The 17704-nt window shown below is 39.3% G+C and overlaps 1 protein-coding gene across 2 annotated transcripts; it reads left to right on the forward strand.

Moving 5' to 3' along the window:
- The first annotated feature begins 4758 nt into the window (after window positions 1–4758).
- On the forward strand, window positions 4759–15983 carry LOC131227137 (protein TIFY 6B). 2 transcript variants are annotated; one of them, XM_058222856.1, is made up of 7 exons: window positions 4759–5006; window positions 10869–11062; window positions 12719–13017; window positions 13343–13457; window positions 13561–13894; window positions 14366–14423; window positions 15564–15983. In XM_058222856.1, the coding sequence occupies exons 1-7, from the start codon at window positions 4922–4924 to the stop codon at window positions 15757–15759; spliced, it is 1281 nt and encodes a 426-aa protein (XP_058078839.1). In that variant the 5' UTR covers window positions 4759–4921; the 3' UTR covers window positions 15760–15983. The 2 variants fall into 2 exon arrangements, with proteins under 2 accessions (XP_058078839.1, XP_058078840.1); XM_058222857.1 differs by having other exon boundaries at window positions 4760–5006; window positions 13367–13457.
- Window positions 15984–17704: the final 1721 nt, after the last annotated feature.

A 17704-nucleotide genomic window follows, 5' to 3' on the forward strand; every position in this document is an offset into this window, starting at 1 on the left:
TGAGATTATCACAGCTACTCTACAGGCTATGAAATGAAGGCTATGTCCTAAAGGGAGTAATTAGGACCAATTAAAATTTATGTCTTTTAAACCCAATGACCTAATTAATCTAATATGCAAATTAAGTTAAGCAAGACAATTAAGTTTAAGGCTTCCAAGCCAATAGAGGGTCCAATCATATAGATTGCAATTGATGTGCCAATTAAGAATGTAGTCTATAAACATGATAGTTTACATGTGTGTGTGATGTGCTAACTATCGACTCCTAACATTCATCTAATTATGCATACATATAATTAAACATTCATCACATAAACATAATTAAATAAATACTCAAATAAATCATAAACACAAGCATATATAGTAGTTTGATTTTCCTACTCCACTCCCGGCAAACACATTCAACCCATGAGTATACCAAATTTCACTATCGGAGGTTTTAAATCAGGTGCACCTCTAACTTTTATAATCCTACATAAGGACCGGCTCCCGCAAGAGACTTTATGTGGTTTTTCATAGGCTCACCACAAACCTCGATCCTGCAAAAGAACTTATCCAGACCAATTTAAGATCTCACTTCTAGGCTCGTATCAGCCAAGCTTGGAAGTGGGGAACAACTATTGTGGGGAAAACTGAACTAGTCCCTCATATAGGAAGATTGACAGTTATCTACATGTGATATGTCTTCGAGCTGAGGTAGACCCTGAGCTGAGGTGACCAAGGTCCAAGCAGAAGGGCCATCAACACAGGATGAGTAGTTCCTCCAGCTTATAGATGAGCCGTTGAGCTAAGCTGTTAGAAGCTCGATAGGAAAGGACTTGCCTCGCTAGAAATATTTACAAGGAACTCATGGGGAAGGAGCTCAAGCCTCGAGCTCCCCAGCATCCTCAACTGATCAGGTCAACCACCATCAGAGGCGGTACGAGAAACCTAGAGAGAACCTCACTCTAAACTCGGAAGAGAATGATCTGACTTAATCTCGGGGAAAGATTACTCAGACATGTGGGCTCAGCAATGTCTTTGGAGACATGTCCACAGTAAGTTTTTCGTCAAAACAAAGACCCCCGTGTATCACATTAATGCATAACAGTTCAGAGCGGTCTCATAAAGGCTATATATATATATATATATACACACACACACACACACACTAAACGTTCTTGGCCATCTATCGAATACGTACGAACTTTTTTGAGAACCCATCATAAGTGATGTGGATCCAAAATCTGAACCGTTCATGTAAAGCAGCACCTCCTGAAACCCCCCAGGTTCAAGTTTTACTTTGATCTAAAACTTTGATGAGCCATGAAAAATGAAAACAGTTTCCTCCCTTGATTTGCATTTCTCTTTGCTATGGCCCACCAGAATATTAGATCAGGGTGAAAATTTGTCAATTGGGGTTTTATGGGATTCCACATCACATGGACCATTCAGATTAGACACTCATGGCACGTGTGCAAAAGTGCACACGTGCGTAGGTGCGCAGGGGAGCATGACTCTATATATATATACACCACCCTAAACCAAAAGAAGAGAGAGAAATAGTGAGATCCAAGCCCTAATCTGCACCTTTAATATCATCGGTAAGCCTGACTTGGGAATAGGAAGATCTACAGCCAGCCACTAACACCCCCGCAGTTGATATCTTCTCCGTCTCTTGCACGTTCATGTAAGAGCCTGATGGCCAGAATCCGGTGACACCGAGCCAGGATCCGACGACAACAATATAAAATTATTCCCTTTTATTCATTTCATTGACATTGTGTGCCCCACATGATACACGCTTTGTACGTTCAACATCCTGTCAAGATTGGCATACGATGCTGCGTGTAGTAGTGTATCTCAAGCGTGCGGTGGATCCAGGTGGGACCCCTGACTGTGGAGCCCACCATGATGTATGTGACTACATCCATGCCATCCATCGCTATTAAAAAGCTCGTTTCAGGCATGATACAAAAAATGAAGCAGATCCAACTCAGCTCAACCATAGTACAGGAAAAAAGTGGTAATTGACCGTTAAAAACTTCTTGCGAGCCACGAAAGTGTGTGGTCTCTTCGTGCAAGTCTTTGTGACCTTATCAACAGGTTGGATGGCAAATAAACATTCCGGTGGAATAGATGATGTTTTTAATGGTGAGGATTCAATGACGACTGTTTCCTGTGGTGTGGTCCACCTAAGATTTAAGTCAGCTTCATTTTTAGGATGATGCCCTAAAATAGCTGTCAAAATGGTTGGATGGTGTGGATGTAAGGCACGTATATCACGGTGAGCCCTACAACCATGTGATAATCCAGAACGTTCAACTGACTGCAACCGACAATGGGGACTACTGTATGAATGGCCTGGATCATGACGAGAGAGTGATCACCTATGGTACTGTTATGCAAACCTATCATTCCTGTTAAATTGCCACTCATGTAGAACATCCTCACCGTGCAACTGGTGGGCCCAGTAATGAAGATCGCTCATCTAAAAAATCAGGCTGATCCACTCATTAGGCGGCCCATGGTATTGGAATCATTGAAAAAATCAACGGTCTGACGCAAAATAGAGTGTTGCTGATGGACGCGGATTTCCTGTGAAAGCCATTTGCGGGAAGTTCCTGCGCAAGGATGCTGAGTGGGGTCCACTGCGATGTTTGTAAGAAATCCACCACGTCCATCCGTTTTTGGAGCTGATTTTAAGATATTCGGCCAAAAATGAGACGCATTCAGAATTAAAATTGGCCGCACGAGAGGAAAGAGTGTTGAAATAGTGAGCACCGTTGAAACATTATTATCGCCATATAAGTTTTGTATCAGGCTTCATTTTTTGCGTTTTCACTTCATCCCAGTTAAAATGACCTTATAAACGGTTTGGATGTAATATAAACATCAAGGTAGAGCCCAGGAAGGTTTCAACCGTAGGAATTTCTTTCCCCAAAGTTTCCTCTCGTGTGACCTACTTGAATTTTGGATCCACTTCGTTTTTGGTCGAATGTCCTAAAAGGAGATCGCAAAACGGATAGACGTGGTGGATTTCTCACAACATCACGGTGGGCCCCACCCAGCATCCTTGCACAGGAACTTCATGGGAAATGCTTTCGCAGGAGACCCGCGTCCGTTGCTGATGGAGCCTACCGTTCTCGTGTTACAGACGTCTGCACAGTACGCGGCTTGGGTAGTGAATATCTCACCATGCTGTTTTATCCACTCCGATCAGCCGTTGTTTCATCTCATTTTCAGGGATGTGTTCAAAATAGAAGCATTTCCAAAGCTCAAGGTGACAACACCACAGTAAACAGTGACCTTATGAACAGATAAATGACAAATTAACATTACTGTGGGCTCTTAGAAGGTTTCAACGATGAACATCATTATCTCGACTGTTCTCTGTGGTGTGGTCCATTTAAGATTTGGATATGATTTATTTTTGGCCTCACACCATAAAATGAACTGTAAAAACGGATGGACGGTGTGGATAACACGCATATATCAAGGTGGGCCGCACAGAGAACCCACACCGCTCTATAGCGTAGGGAGCTCCTCACCGAACGATCCGCGTCCGCCCGCACATGGGGCACGCTGCAGAAAAAGGCCGCCGCTTGCGTACTTCGCGTAGGTAATTATCGGAGTCACTTCTTTTAACGTGCGTAAAAAGATTTTGCATGAATGAAGTCTACACCGTCCATCAGGGACACAACGGCCTTTTTTGCCTTAGTCCCAAAATTGAGGCTGGATCAACGCTCACATAGACCAACCAATAGACAAAAGCATAGAACTATCCCTAGAACCTCTAAATTCACCTGTTATGACTTACTTTGAGCTTTGAAACAGTGTGAAGTTTTCTCAACTATTTCATTGTGATGAGATACATCAGATGAATGGATTGGATGGCACAGAAACAACAACGTGAACCCTACACAAAACTAATGGAAGGGCTGCTAATATAAACTGTTTCCTATTTTGTCACTCAATTTAAATATTTATGATCATGATTTTCTTGATCTAAGGCTAAAATGAAGCATATTACCTGATGGAAGGCATGGATCTTATGAGAATTCTATCTATATGTCCTTAGCTTAGTAATAATCACCTACTCAGATACCCACGTGGGTTATGCGAGCACAAATAGGAGAAAAAGTCCGCGATGAATCTTTAGCGGAGCGAGAGAAAAACTTTGATACTCTAGTAGAGTATGATGGATGATACTCAGGCGTAAATTAAAAATATATACGGAACATAGGAGTAATTATGATTAAACCATCCAAATTATGAGTGCTAATTTAGATATATCATAAACAAAAAATTACACTTATTTGATTAGTTAACCATCAGATCAGTCATCATATATTGGACGGTCTCAAATAAAAATATCCAAAGGTCTTATTTTAGCCTTCCAAGTGTCTTGATTTTGATACTGTGAGATTACAGTTAACAACTTACACAGTTTGACATGCCATGTGTAATATGTATTTGAGCCAGTGTATCAAGTGGCATACTCTGGCAGAGCGTGTTAGATTCAAGTGGACGCCGATCTACACGAGCCGAATAAGTTGCCTGAGGACCCGCCACGTGTTAACCGCCACGTGTTATTTGCACTAGGTCAAGGAGATGGAAATGATTTCGGGAATGTGGGATTTTAAAAAGTCGCGCACGTGGTGTCGTGACCGGGACCAAGCGGTTAGCGCACCGAAAGGGCCGGTGGCCGTTCGATCTGGATTCCAAGATCGGACGGCCACGATTTGGCATTTGGTGAACCGCAGGGCTTATAACAAAGCAGTCGTCTTCTCTCTCTCTGGTGTGAAGTGTTTCAGAAGCGTTTTGGATTTCTTCTTTTTCTCTTTTCTATTGGGAATGACTAGTGACGAATTCAAGGGCATTTTCGTAATTTAGATCTGCTGGTGTTGAAGAAAAAGAAGGTTTTTGTTTTATTTGAGAGATGGAGAGAGATTTTCTAGGATTGAATTTGAAGGAGTCGATAACGATGGCGAAAGAAGAGATAAAAGATGGACTCAAAGATCAAGGTATTTGGATATATGGCTTTTTTTTTTTTCTTTTTTTTTTTTTTTGTTTTTTTGTTTTAGATTTTATTTATTTATTTATTTTGATTGATGTGTTAAGGTTTTTCCTTTTCTTTTTGATTTTTTTTTTTTTTGAAAATTTGGAATTGTGTTTTTTTTTTTTTTTAAATCTTTCTTTTGAAATTGTTGTTATTTATTTTGGGAAGAGGGGGTTTAGTTTTATGGGTTTTGCTAACGTGCGCGGGAGGTGAGGTGCTGAGATAAATCTCGAAATTTTATGGTTATGGGATTCTGGGAATTCTGGTGGTTCCTTGAATTTTGTGCAGGATTGGGCATTTTGGGGTTTGGTGTTGGAACTGTGACGTTGGATTTGAATCCCATCTTTTGGTTTGCTTCTCTATTTTTATTTATTTATATTCAAATTAATGATGATTATTATTATTATTATTAGTAGTAGTAGTAGTAGTATTGTTCTTCTTCTTCTTGTCGTAGTCTTCGTTGTTGTTGTTGTTGTTGTTGTTGTGTTTGCTAACGTGCGCTGGGGGCACACTGTAACACTTAACGCGTGAATCCTCAGTCTTAACAGTCATCGGAGCTGGAAAATATTTGTGATAGAAATTTTATTTTTATTTTTGAGTTCCGGTCTTTTCCCCATTTGGCAATCAAAGAGGGTATAACGATTTTTTGCGAGTATAAGTTGAAGATTTGAGCGGCGCCATGAGATCTGAGCCGTTCATCTTGTATGGACCACTATGATCATGGCCTAGTTCGAAAATCAGGCTAATCCGTCCAGTAGGTGGATCAGACGCTCTTCGATTTCTCCTAACCATCGATTTTCCTCGTACATGCGTTTAGCCCAAGTTTCAATAGATACGACTCACGTGGCACACGGGACGGAAGCCACGTTGCTATCTCTTTCCTTGTGATTCACATGCAGCGGATTGTATGCTAACTTTGCATGCGACCCCTTCTTTCTCACTAATTTGTCATCTACATAGGACATCGGATCCATCTAAAATGTGGGGCCCACCATGAAGATCCTACCAGAAAATAATCAGGTCAATCTGCTCGTTGGGCTGGCTACACCGTAGAAATCCAAAGATGGCTGGTGTGGTATGAGTCAATGTGCAGGTGCGGCCCCCATGAATGAATGGGCTTGATTTTCGCGATAGGTGAGTTAAATTCGGTCATGAACCAACAACACTTGTTGAGTCTGGGTCGCTAATTCAGTCAACATTAACCAATTTACATTAGCTAAGGAAGCAAGGGTTTATTTTAAAACCATGGTTTTTTTTTTTTGGTCGATTTCACCACCCATGGGTACATCTTGTATATTTTAGGGTGTGTTTGGTTGCACCAAATATTATAACTTCATGATAGTTGGTGCAAGGAAACACACCCTTACCTAAAATAACGATTTGAAATAATGTTACTACTGCATTATTTAGATATAAATTATAATAATTAGTAAATACCAAGGGGAGTCAAGTAAAGGCTTCATCGAGTCAACGGGTCAACCAGACACCTGTGGACATCAATTCAAGTCATGATTTCTGGTTTTTATGCTATGATACATTTTCGTTCAGATGGGTTCTAAAAATATATGATATTTAAATTTTCAATGGCAAAATTGGAATTATGTAGGTAGAAAAATGGGGTTGGGTTAAGTTAATTCATGACCACATTAACAAAGTTTCTTATCTGCTAGAATTTTATTTTATAATGGAAGTTGCACTCTTTATTGAATTGATCAAAATTTCTTCTTTAAAAAGATAAATTCGCTAGAAACGATATGTGCCTATTCCTTAATAACAATAACATCGAGGTTGATTGCAAGGGCCACTCTTTATGGATGGATTATAATCTAGAAATTTCATGATTAATCTTAGCTGTCACATTAGTGGCATGTGTACAAATGGTTAAGAGTAGATGAGCAAAAAGAGAGCAATGGTCCACATTTTTTGGGAGAAAATTACAACATTCAATGGCTAAGATTGTTTGGTGATTGGTGACCCTAGTAATAGATCTCGTTCCCAAGAATTTCTCAAGAGATTTTCAAAATTAGCATTTGTTTGTAGATAGCTTGTGATTGGTGACCCTAGTAATAGATCTCGTTCCCGAGAATTTCTCAAGAGATTTTCAAAATTAGCATTTGTTTTTTAGATAACTTTGGAAAAGTCTCACAAAAAACATAAATATTTAAAAAATCAAGAAATAACAATTTATTTTATTTTATTTTAAAAGGACTTATGAGAGTTAATGGGTAGAAAACTAGAAATAGCACCACATAAAAGTAGTGGTGATTTGTGCGCTACAAACATATGAGAATGTATAGTGCTATCGATTGTTGAGATCTTGGTCTTTATTGTGAAGGGTTTATTTCACATTGGTTACAAGATCCTGAGCCATTTATTTCACCAATTGAATTTGGACCACTGATAATTTAATTTTTATCCTCCATTTGATCGACCATTTGTACGTAGGATAATTTGATCAGCATGATGATGGGCTCTAAATTTGGAAACTGTTGATTGACCTACGTGCACGCCACGTGTACAATGAATAAATCACTATGATCTAGAAAATGCTTGTGAAATATCACCATCTTGTCCAAATGGCGTTTAGGGATTTGGATAGAGAGATGAGTGGCTCTGCACTTTGACCATAGAGAGGCACTTGTGTAAGGAGAATTGGGGGGCAATGTTCTTACAGAAATCACAGTATTTTGAAACTATCACGATATTTTCCATTTTTTTTTTTTTTAACAAAGATTCCTTGAAAATATAGTGATACTTGCCACAATCTATGTGGAATCCATCTCTTGCTATGTTGGCTAGCTTCCATGTAGTTTCTTAGAAGGCAAGGGAAATTTTAGATCATACATGATTTGAGAAATTATGGGCGTTCCATGTGTTAGCCTCTGGATAGTGTCATTGGCTGTGGTTTGGTGATTTAGATTGTTAATTTTCGCGGGTCGTGGTATGGATGGGGGATGCCACAAAATTTCCAGGTTAGAAGATCTTAGCCCTTAAATGAGTGCATAATAAAATGTGGTAATAGTCGAGAAAAGAATGGAAAAAGATTGGATGTCTAGGATCTTAAAGCTTCAAAGGTTTTTGGAGAAGCCCCATCTACGAAAGGAGCATTAGGTCAGTGGTCTAGATTGATGGACCATGGACTCCATTTGTGTTGAATCGGCATATAGGTAAACTATTCAGGGCCTGGTGCATCAGGATCCTGTCATTTCTCTAGTAATTGTATCTCAACGCACGATTGTCTTTAGGCAACTGTATCTTATATCAATATTTTGATGTTTTTACAGATTTTATTTGAAATTTTTTTAAACTTATCTTAAAATAAAAGGTTTTTCTCTTTCTTTTCTTTTTTTAATAATAGATTAATTCGCTCTTTCCTTTTTTTTTTTTTTACATTCTATTACCTTTTATTCTTTCTTTTTTTTAAAAATAATAATAATAATAATAATAATAATAATAATAAAAGATTAATTCGTTCTTTCCCTTTTTTACATTCTATTAAATTTTAATTAAACATGGTCACAATATTACGAGACTAGGCTGGTCGCTGGCTCAACTCATACCATCTTGACTCATTGATTGACGATCAATAGAAAAGCTCTAATAGATTTATATATCATTTTTACGGTGTATTCTTCTTTGTTATTAAAAATATAAAATAAAATTCTTGTTTGGAAAGGAATATAAATCAAACCATGAAAATCATATAGTTCCAAATTTATGTTTTGTCGTTAAAGGGTCTTAAGCTGATTCCTTGGTGCATTTTAAGATCTCAGCCTACGTGAATGCATTTCATGTATAATGTTTTGACAGCATATGAGAATTTGAACATATTTCCAGCCTATTAAAAATAACTTTCTGGTGAAGAAAATCTACATTTTAAATTTTCCCGTCTAGATCTTTTTATTTGAGGGAGAGATATTCTATTATTTTAGGTAAACTCATTTCTTAGTAGTATAATTTTGAACACATTCTGATCAAGATTATGAAGATTGGAGATGGGTGGTTGCGATCATGCAGAGAATCAATGTTGTTTCATGTTTCGATATGCTGGATTGATAAGATTTTTCACTGATATTGTATTGTTTTAGCTGGAAGCATCTCACTTGATAATCTTTAGACAATATCTTTATGAATGACTCTGTTCTCTTTGGTTTTATTAGGATACTAGTTTTGTACCCTATGGCTGTGCAAAAAAGTTGTATTGGAAGATGGAGAGTCCAAATCATCGATTTGGATGAATTCATCACACTCCAACATGAATCCATGCCAAAGCCATATGGATGAGATGAAACCTGACCATCAGAACAATGGCCCTTCTTGTTATAACTGTCCATCTTCCAAGACATCGATGGTATTGTTATGATTGTTGGACTGGAGTGATTCTTGAAATTGATAAGTGATCCATGATAGGATCTACCAGATGGATTTTCTATTTTCATGATCTGTCACTTATCTGGTCAATAAATTTGGTAGGCCATTGACTGAATGATTAATATCATTTGGTAAGTTCGATTTCAGCTATTGATTTTGCCTATTGGCACATGAAGAGTGGGTTGAACTGAATGGACTGTCGAATTGAATATTGGACCATCCATATTATGCATTGTAAAACAGTGCAAAGTAGTTGCCTAGGATAATTCCCTGTTTACAAGTAAGAAAACAGAGGTTGTAGATCTCTTGGCTTAGCCTCTTAAATAGATATTGTTTTTCGCAGGTAACTCATTGATTGTAATCAACCTATTTAATGGACTATTAGATAGCACTTGATAGTAATTAATCTATGTAATAGTCTATTACATTGTGCCTGTGGGAGTTTCATGCTCTCAGCCCAGATAAAGGATGGTTGCATCAGGTTGGCAGTCGGTGTCAAACTTTTCCCATGACTTCCAACATGAATCCGAACAATATGAAACTCATACTAGAGTGTCTGAAGCTATGGGCCTTATAGCCCTTGATAGTGGAATGGTGTAAAAGGATTCATGTAGCGGACCCCAGTTAGTTAGCAGAAGGCTATGAGGATGATGATGATTGTTTTTCTTAGGTAATCAGACCCCAGATATCTGGGACAAGGCTATGATAATGATGATTCAAGTATGTACCGGCAATACCAAGCATGACAAATTGAAAGGTTTCTGAAGAACAAATGAACTTTTTTCTTGTTAAAAAAAATGAAATTGATGGACATAAATAATTATGCATAAGATCTGTCCAATGTCAAAGTTGACATGTTTCAAAATTCAGGTTGCTCCACATATGTGGACCACACATACATAGCATTGGCACCTTAATGTTCATTAATTTCAATGGAAGGCCTGATGAGCGAAACAACCGTATCTTCTAGCAATGTGATTTTGATGGTAAACACATTGAAAAACAAACAAACGAAGTACATAATACTTACATATGTTGCCAACAAATAGTCTTCAATTTGTTCTTACTTTTGGGGGGATCAGGTAGAGATGGTGCGGAGTTCGTTTTGAGGAGAGAGTCGGGGGAGTTTAGAGTAGTTATGTTAGGCGTTTAGTTGCAGATAGAGATTGGGAATCGTTGTTTTGATTTGAAAATAGGGTGGGAATGTTTAACATGTAGTTATATTGTAGTGATGATGATGATGATTTTGAGTATGTTATATTCCTCATTTTAAGTATAATATTAATAAATATTTGAAATTGGATATGAGTTATTGTCTTGGATTGAGTGCAGCTTGCCTATTATATGTGTATGTATATATGCATATGAAATGTAGGATGTAAGTTGTCATGGTCATGAATCAAATCAATTTTTGACTCATGTTCTGAAGAATGCCATTTGTCTTTTGGCTTTGCAGCATACATGGGAGGTACAGGGATGCAATGGACTTTCTCAAATAAGGTCTCAGCTCTGCCTCAATTCATGGCTTTCAAGGCTTCACAGGAAGAGAGGCCCAAGAAGATGATGTTCGATCACCACAGCTCTTCTGGATTTCAGCCAATCTTGACTTCATTGGACTCTAGTCAGAAACACTGTGGAGTGATAACTCAGGTTTGCTTCAACGACCTTTCAAAATGACACCATGGATAGTAGAATACATCATTTGGTTATAACCATACTGATAGGGACATCCCGCGCACGCCGTCTACACGTGCACGCACACCACCCCCCCTATGCTCGTACGCCAGAAGGAGGGCCCCACCATCGATCTGAATCGATGACAACGTCCAGGGAGGGCCTCCTAGCTAGAAGATGAAGTTCTGATTCAAAAGAGTGAGCCCGTTAATCAAGAAAAGCCCATCATGGGATCTCATGATCGTGGCCCACTAGTCAGATTGATTTCATATTTTAGGTTTTGCTTATTAATGCTATTTAGAACATCATGAACGCTCTAGATTTCTTTGATTAGTTTTTATTTTGGTTTACTTCATCGCCAAGTAATAGGTTGCGCACATGTCGCGAGTTTTGGGGTATATGGTTTTCTTATAAATAGGCACCCCTTGTAGCTTTTTTCATTCATTGAAGATTAATAAAAATTCTGCGTTTTCCTACTCTCTGAGTTGTGAAGCCTAATTGGGTGCGAAGCTCTCCCTTCATCGAAGGATTAACTACCATGGTGCGAAGCCACATCTATCCCGATTCACCCCCATCCATCACCATCTCTACTACCCATCTTCTATCATCCATTTTTCTCATCTCATCCTATCATCTACACTTTGAATTAATCATCTATTGCAGCAATTTTCCTCCCCACAGCAGAATTTCAGAATCTGGCCCTACAAGAGGGCTGAAACTTCGGCGGAGCACCATGTACAAACCATACATCGGATCGAGCTGAGATTTGGGGGTTTTGGAGTCAATTCCTGGCCGATCAGGGCCAAGGTGGCCTTTTTTGAATAGTGGGCCCCACACACGTGCGGCCGGGATCTCACGCAGGTGCGTCTGGGCCATTGTTGTTGTCCACGTGTGCGGTACTTTTCTAGTTCGTCTCTCTCCTCTCTTTCACTCTGCTTTCACTCAAAATCCCTAAACCTAACCCTAAATTACTCAAATTTCCAATTTTATGCCCCTTTTCTTACCCTAGGGTTCCTCGAATTGGAATTTCTGAATCCCTTGGATTAGGGACTGATTACTATGCATATGTGGATGATTATTTTTTATCTTTGAGTATCGTTTGGTTCATAATTTTTATTGATCCAGCCCTACCATGTGTAGGCCTGGACCCGAATAGATTTTCCTTAATTGAATATTTGGACTTTCATGTGGGATATGAAATTTGTGTAATTATTTCTGAACTAACGTGATCTTAAGCCTGAAATCTCGCATATCATATTTAATTTTCATGTCCTGCATCAAATACAGTCATAGGAGGAAGTATCAAAAAAAAAAAAAACTTTGTTTTGTTCACATTCAGGTGGTACCCACCATGTAGATGTCCTTGCCAAATGATCAGGTTGGTCAACTCATTTGGCAGGCATAAAAAGGATGACAGTAAACAAAAGTGAAAGAAAAAGCTTGTTGTTTGTCAACCTTCATGTACACATGATGAGTGGAACAAACATGAATTGGGCATACCTGATTCATGCTCAGAAGTCCCAAGCATGCTAGAACCACACATATGGCAAACCTCTATATTTCCTTGAGATGGAAACTGATCTTTCTTTTTCCCACATAAATTATTATTATTATTATTTTTTTTTTTGCCAGAAAGCCTTTAATCTTGAAAGACAAGGCCCCCATTTCATGATGCCAGCTTATCAAGTTCACCCCATTGATGGCCACGGGGTTTCCACTCACCGATCTCATGAAATCAGAACCTTTCCAGTTTCGAACCATTCATTCTCAGTTGCTATGTCCAGCCCTTTCTTTAAGATCCATGGTGCTACAGCTGGCCTGAACATGGTAGCTAATTCCGTGAAGCAACAGCCCCTGGGAGGAATTCCAGTGACGACTCCACATTCTGTACTTCCTGTCATGGGCTCTATGGTCGGGACGTATGCTCCAAGGTAATAAAATAGTCGGCACTTATATTTCTAGCTTTTATATCAAGCCCTCTGGACCATTCCACCATGAACATGATGGGCTGAGAACTCAGCAAATGCTGCTCATCAGGTGGGCCACAGGCATGTGATAAATTTACACACACACACACACACACACACACCAATGAACCACGCTACATACATGTGTGACCCATACGAAGAATGAACTGGCCTGATTTTTGGGGCCAGGGAATGCTCATAGTGTGGGCCTGCATGTTGGATGGCTCCGATCTCTCACATGTATCAATGTGAATATCCTTCATAATTATCTTTTCATTGTAAACTGTAGATTGAAACAGGGTGTCTTCTGTAGGAAAAATTCCAAACCCGTGGCGGCACCGCCACAACTCACCATATTTTATGGGGGAGCGGTGAATGTCTATGATGACATATCACCGGAGAAGGTATCACTACTTATTACCATTTCTTTCTCAATTCTGTATTATTCATCAATGTGGTGATGAAATTAAAATCTCCAACTTTCCTTTGGCGGGTTTTTTCGTTCAGGCCCAGGCGATTATCTCTTTAGCAGGAAATGGGTCTTCTTTGGCTGCAAATGCCATGAATCTGAAATCCAACCAAGTGCAGGCACTGGCTCCCAAGCATGTGGCACTCGAGGGCATTCTTGGGAACCAGTCCCATTCAACCTCACCTTGCTCAGGCCTTTCAAGCCCAATATCTGTCACCTCGCACTCTGCTGGTCAGTCATGTGGTGGATCCATCAACACCGATAATTTGATGGCCACAAACGGTTCTGCACCCTTGGCTTCCAGCAGCCAATCTGAGACTCCAAAAATAGCGACATCTGTTGGATCTGCTGCTACAACTTTGACGCCAGCAGGTATTAGTCCTTTGCATATCGATTTGAGGGAAGTTTGTCTCCCTAATCTGTCATTTTGTAACCTTCATTTTTCTGAAATCACATTTCATTATTGGAAAATTGTTAAGCCCACAAGAGTTTAGGTCTTGCCCATCTTCACACAGGTACATGTACGGTCCATAAGGTTGGACGCACTCTGTAGATTTTTTAGCACATCAGGTGGGCCACAGTTAGATCAAACTATTAAACGGTAAAGCACGTTCTTTCTTGCTATCCATTGGTTTATACCCTGAGGCCCAGCTGGTATGGCCTAAATTGGGCAAGAGCATTGAGACAGTCTGGCCCAGCACATGAAATGCTCAGATCTTTCACATGTGGGCCACATTGACGCATGCCAGTGTTAGATGGGTAGGGCTGTAAACATTTGATGGCTTAGCAAACCTCTCGTGCTTGATCTGGTCATATTAACCATCGACAATTTTGTGTCTGCAGCAGTGCCTCAGGCTCGTAAAGCATCATTGGCTCGGTTTTTGGAGAAGCGCAAGGAGAGGTGATATATCTGACTTGTTACATTAGAATTACTGTCAGATAAAAGTTCCCATGGAAGAATTTTACAATCCTGATACAAGCACTGCAGTGTCCTCAAAACCTGAATCCATACAAATGAATGTGATGCACATGGATTGGTGATTCTAGACTGTTGACTATGGACCCCACTGTGGGTGGACCATACCACATGATCTCCCCATTGGAATGATACTAACCCTTCAATTGGAGGCTTGCGTGTCAGACAGTTAAGAAGAGAATGCCACAATAGTCCTAATCCCCGCGGGAAAGGGCCGAAGATTGGATGACTAGAATCTTCCAATCTTGGGGATTTTGGGGCATGGTGCATCCTATTGCGATCATCTAATCAGCGGTCTATTGCGATCATGGTTGTAAGACTTGTTTGAGTCGGGTGCAAGTCGGATGTGTTGACCTGGCCTCAGTGGGACCCGATCCGGTTGGGCATCCCAAGTCTCCCCCTGGTGTCACCCCTGACTCGGGTGAGTCAAGCAGATCCAGCCCCAAGTCAGGTGAGTTACGACTTGACTCAACAGCTGAACGAGTTGATCTGAGTTGCCAAGTCCTTCAACCATGTCAGGATATCACTAATACGCAGATCCATAGCTCAACTGGCAGACCGAGTGGAGATACCTCGTTTCAACACTTGAGGTCTTGGTATCGATCCCTAGTGGGGGTGGCTAACATGGAGTGTGTGTACTAACATGCTAACCCAAAAATAATAATAATAATAATAATAAATAAATAAATAAATATGTCAGGATATCACTCGATCATCAACCCTAAGTATTTGGATTCAAGGATGCATAATCCCGGGCCAAGCATCATATAATTCTTCTCTAGATGAAAATTTTCTCGTTCATTAACCATGCATTAACCAGTTATTGTCAGCACATGCATATATAGGAAATGATCGGGTATGAATATTATCACCATCTAATCTTCATTGAATGAGTCATGGCAAGTAGGCCCATCTTTCACGACATGTCCCATCAAAATAAGGAGTTTGATTGCCCTGTGATAAGATTCAGCAGTAGTGAACTTTGATTATAGCTGTTTCAGGCAATATTCATATCCCTATCAATTGGCTTATGGCATTTTTATCATGTACTTCTTCCCCATGCAGGGTGATGAATACTGCGCCTTATGCCCTATCCAAGAACAACACAGAGGATGCCCTTGGATCCGACGTCTCTGGTTTCATCAGCAAAGCCCAGACATCCCCAGTTGCACTGCCCAGTGGCAAGGATCAGCAGTGGTGTCTGGGACTGCACAAGAACGATGCTATTGGTGCAAAATTGCAAGCCAAGTCAGAGATGTAATTCACAAAGGAGTTATTTCTTCTTTGTAGGTTCAAATTATCAATTTTGTTCTAATTTTGATTCTTTTCGATGTCAAAATCTCCACGAAAGGTCTTCCTTTTAAGTATATAGTTTATAGGTTTAATTGGCTTTTTAGAGAGCCTTTTTTATTAGAGCACTCTATGTAACATATGTGACTTCTGTGATTTTGTAGAAATAATACAAGGTAAGCATATGTTCCAATATTCTCTTTTTCTTCTTTTCTCTTTCATTCTCCACTAGTAGAGATGGAATTTATTGAAATTAAGGGTGTAAAAACATCTCAACCATCCCATTAGGACGATCTTTTCTGATCTAAACTGACATATTTCTGTTTGTGGAGGTTTCTAAACAAACAAGGTAGTTTTGGCATAGTTTTGTTTTGTCCCACATTTGACAATTAAACCCATTTTACGGAATATGCATTGAGATGCATGGGGGAGTATTTGCCAGTGTGACTTTTTCACAGTCCGTGCGGCACAGCGCATGGTGTGTGGTGTTCCCTTGTTGTGTGTGTGTGTGTGTGTGTGTGTGTGTGTGTGTGTGTTTTATTTCAAATTTAGAGAGTCGTTGCTCCTTTCTTGAGTTGACAGACAAACATTTTCTCTTTGCATCTCTTTCATTACAAGTGTGTTTTACTTCAAAATTAGAGAATCATTGCTCCTTTCACGAGTAGACAGACAAACATTTTCTCTTTGCATCTCTCTCTTTCGTTACAAGCCCTTTTAAAATTCTTGTGCAACTAGTGTCAACTGTAGATTCCTCAGTCTGATTTAGTCATACAACTAGCGTCAGAAATATACATCTGTGGTGGGTTGATTGATCCCAGGGACTTTTCTGTTGTCTAAAGAACTAGTCCCAAAGATAGTAAGCTTGGCTCTGCGATCTTGCAGCAGTCTTCATCTAGACATTGTGGTGAATTTTACTCTTCCTTGAAGTGACAGTAAGGCATTTCTAAACTTCTTTTTTTTTAAGTCATCTCAAATTAAAAATTTTAGGACCTTACCTATGGCTTTGAACGCATTTGTGAAGATCATGAATCAAGATTTGGTTAGGGTAAATAAATTTGATGGGATAAAATTCAAAAGGTGGCAACAAAAAGTATTCTTTTTGTTAACCTCCTTGGTGATAGACCATGTATTATTTGATACACGCCTTCATCGTGAATTAGAACTTGATTCATTGTATTCATGAAAGAGCTGGAAGGATTACGACTACCATTGCAAAAATGATAATTTTGAACTTGCTGCTTGATAACCTATATGACATTTATTCCAATTGTCATACTACCCATGAACTTAGAAAGCCTTGGACAATCATACAGAATGATGAGCTGGTTCTAAGAATAGAATGATAAACTGGTCCAAAAAAATACGAGATTAGCAAGCACTTCAAGTATTAGATGGTGGATGAAAAACCATTGTTTGCTCAAGTTCATGATCTTCAAGGTATTATTTACGAAATAGCTTCTAAAAGTATGTGTAAATGAGCAATTCCAGGTGACAGCGATAACTGAAAAGTTACCTCTTCCTTGAAAAGATTATTATAATACACTTAGACATAAGCGTAAGAACCTATCAATGACTCAAATAACGCTAGAGAATTTGGAGGAATCTTGAATTAGAGATAACAAATAAGAGAACTCACCTAAACCTACCCATCTAACTTCCCAAAAGAAGCATATGAAGTACAATAAAAATATCCAACATCAAAAGATATTCAAAGACCAGGATAAGAAAGGTGATATCTACTACCCGTGGCAAACTTGGCCACTATACCAGGTAATGCAGACACAGGAAAAAGGTTACAGACCAAAATCAGGGCCAACTTAAATCAGTACAAGAACCACATGCTAATGTGACTGAAGAACCATATGTAGCACTTACCTAAAAAAAAAAAAAACATTTTTAGTGTTGAGAAAAGTGCA

This window comes from Magnolia sinica, chromosome 15, assembly GCF_029962835.1.
Source record: "Magnolia sinica isolate HGM2019 chromosome 15, MsV1, whole genome shotgun sequence".
Taxonomy (NCBI): domain Eukaryota; kingdom Viridiplantae; phylum Streptophyta; class Magnoliopsida; order Magnoliales; family Magnoliaceae; genus Magnolia; species Magnolia sinica.

Excerpts from the sequence above, each read along its gene's own strand:
- LOC131227137 (XM_058222856.1), top strand. The coding sequence starts at position 4,922 with ATGGAGAGAGATTTTCTAGGATTGAATTTGAAGGAGTCGATAACGATG. Across the intron at positions 13,018-13,342 it reads GTCGGGACGTATGCTCCAAG|ATTGAAACAGGGTGTCTTCT; the intron begins GTAATAAAATAG and ends TGTAAACTGTAG. Across the intron at positions 14,424-15,563 it reads TTGGAGAAGCGCAAGGAGAG|GGTGATGAATACTGCGCCTT; the intron begins GTGATATATCTG and ends TTCCCCATGCAG.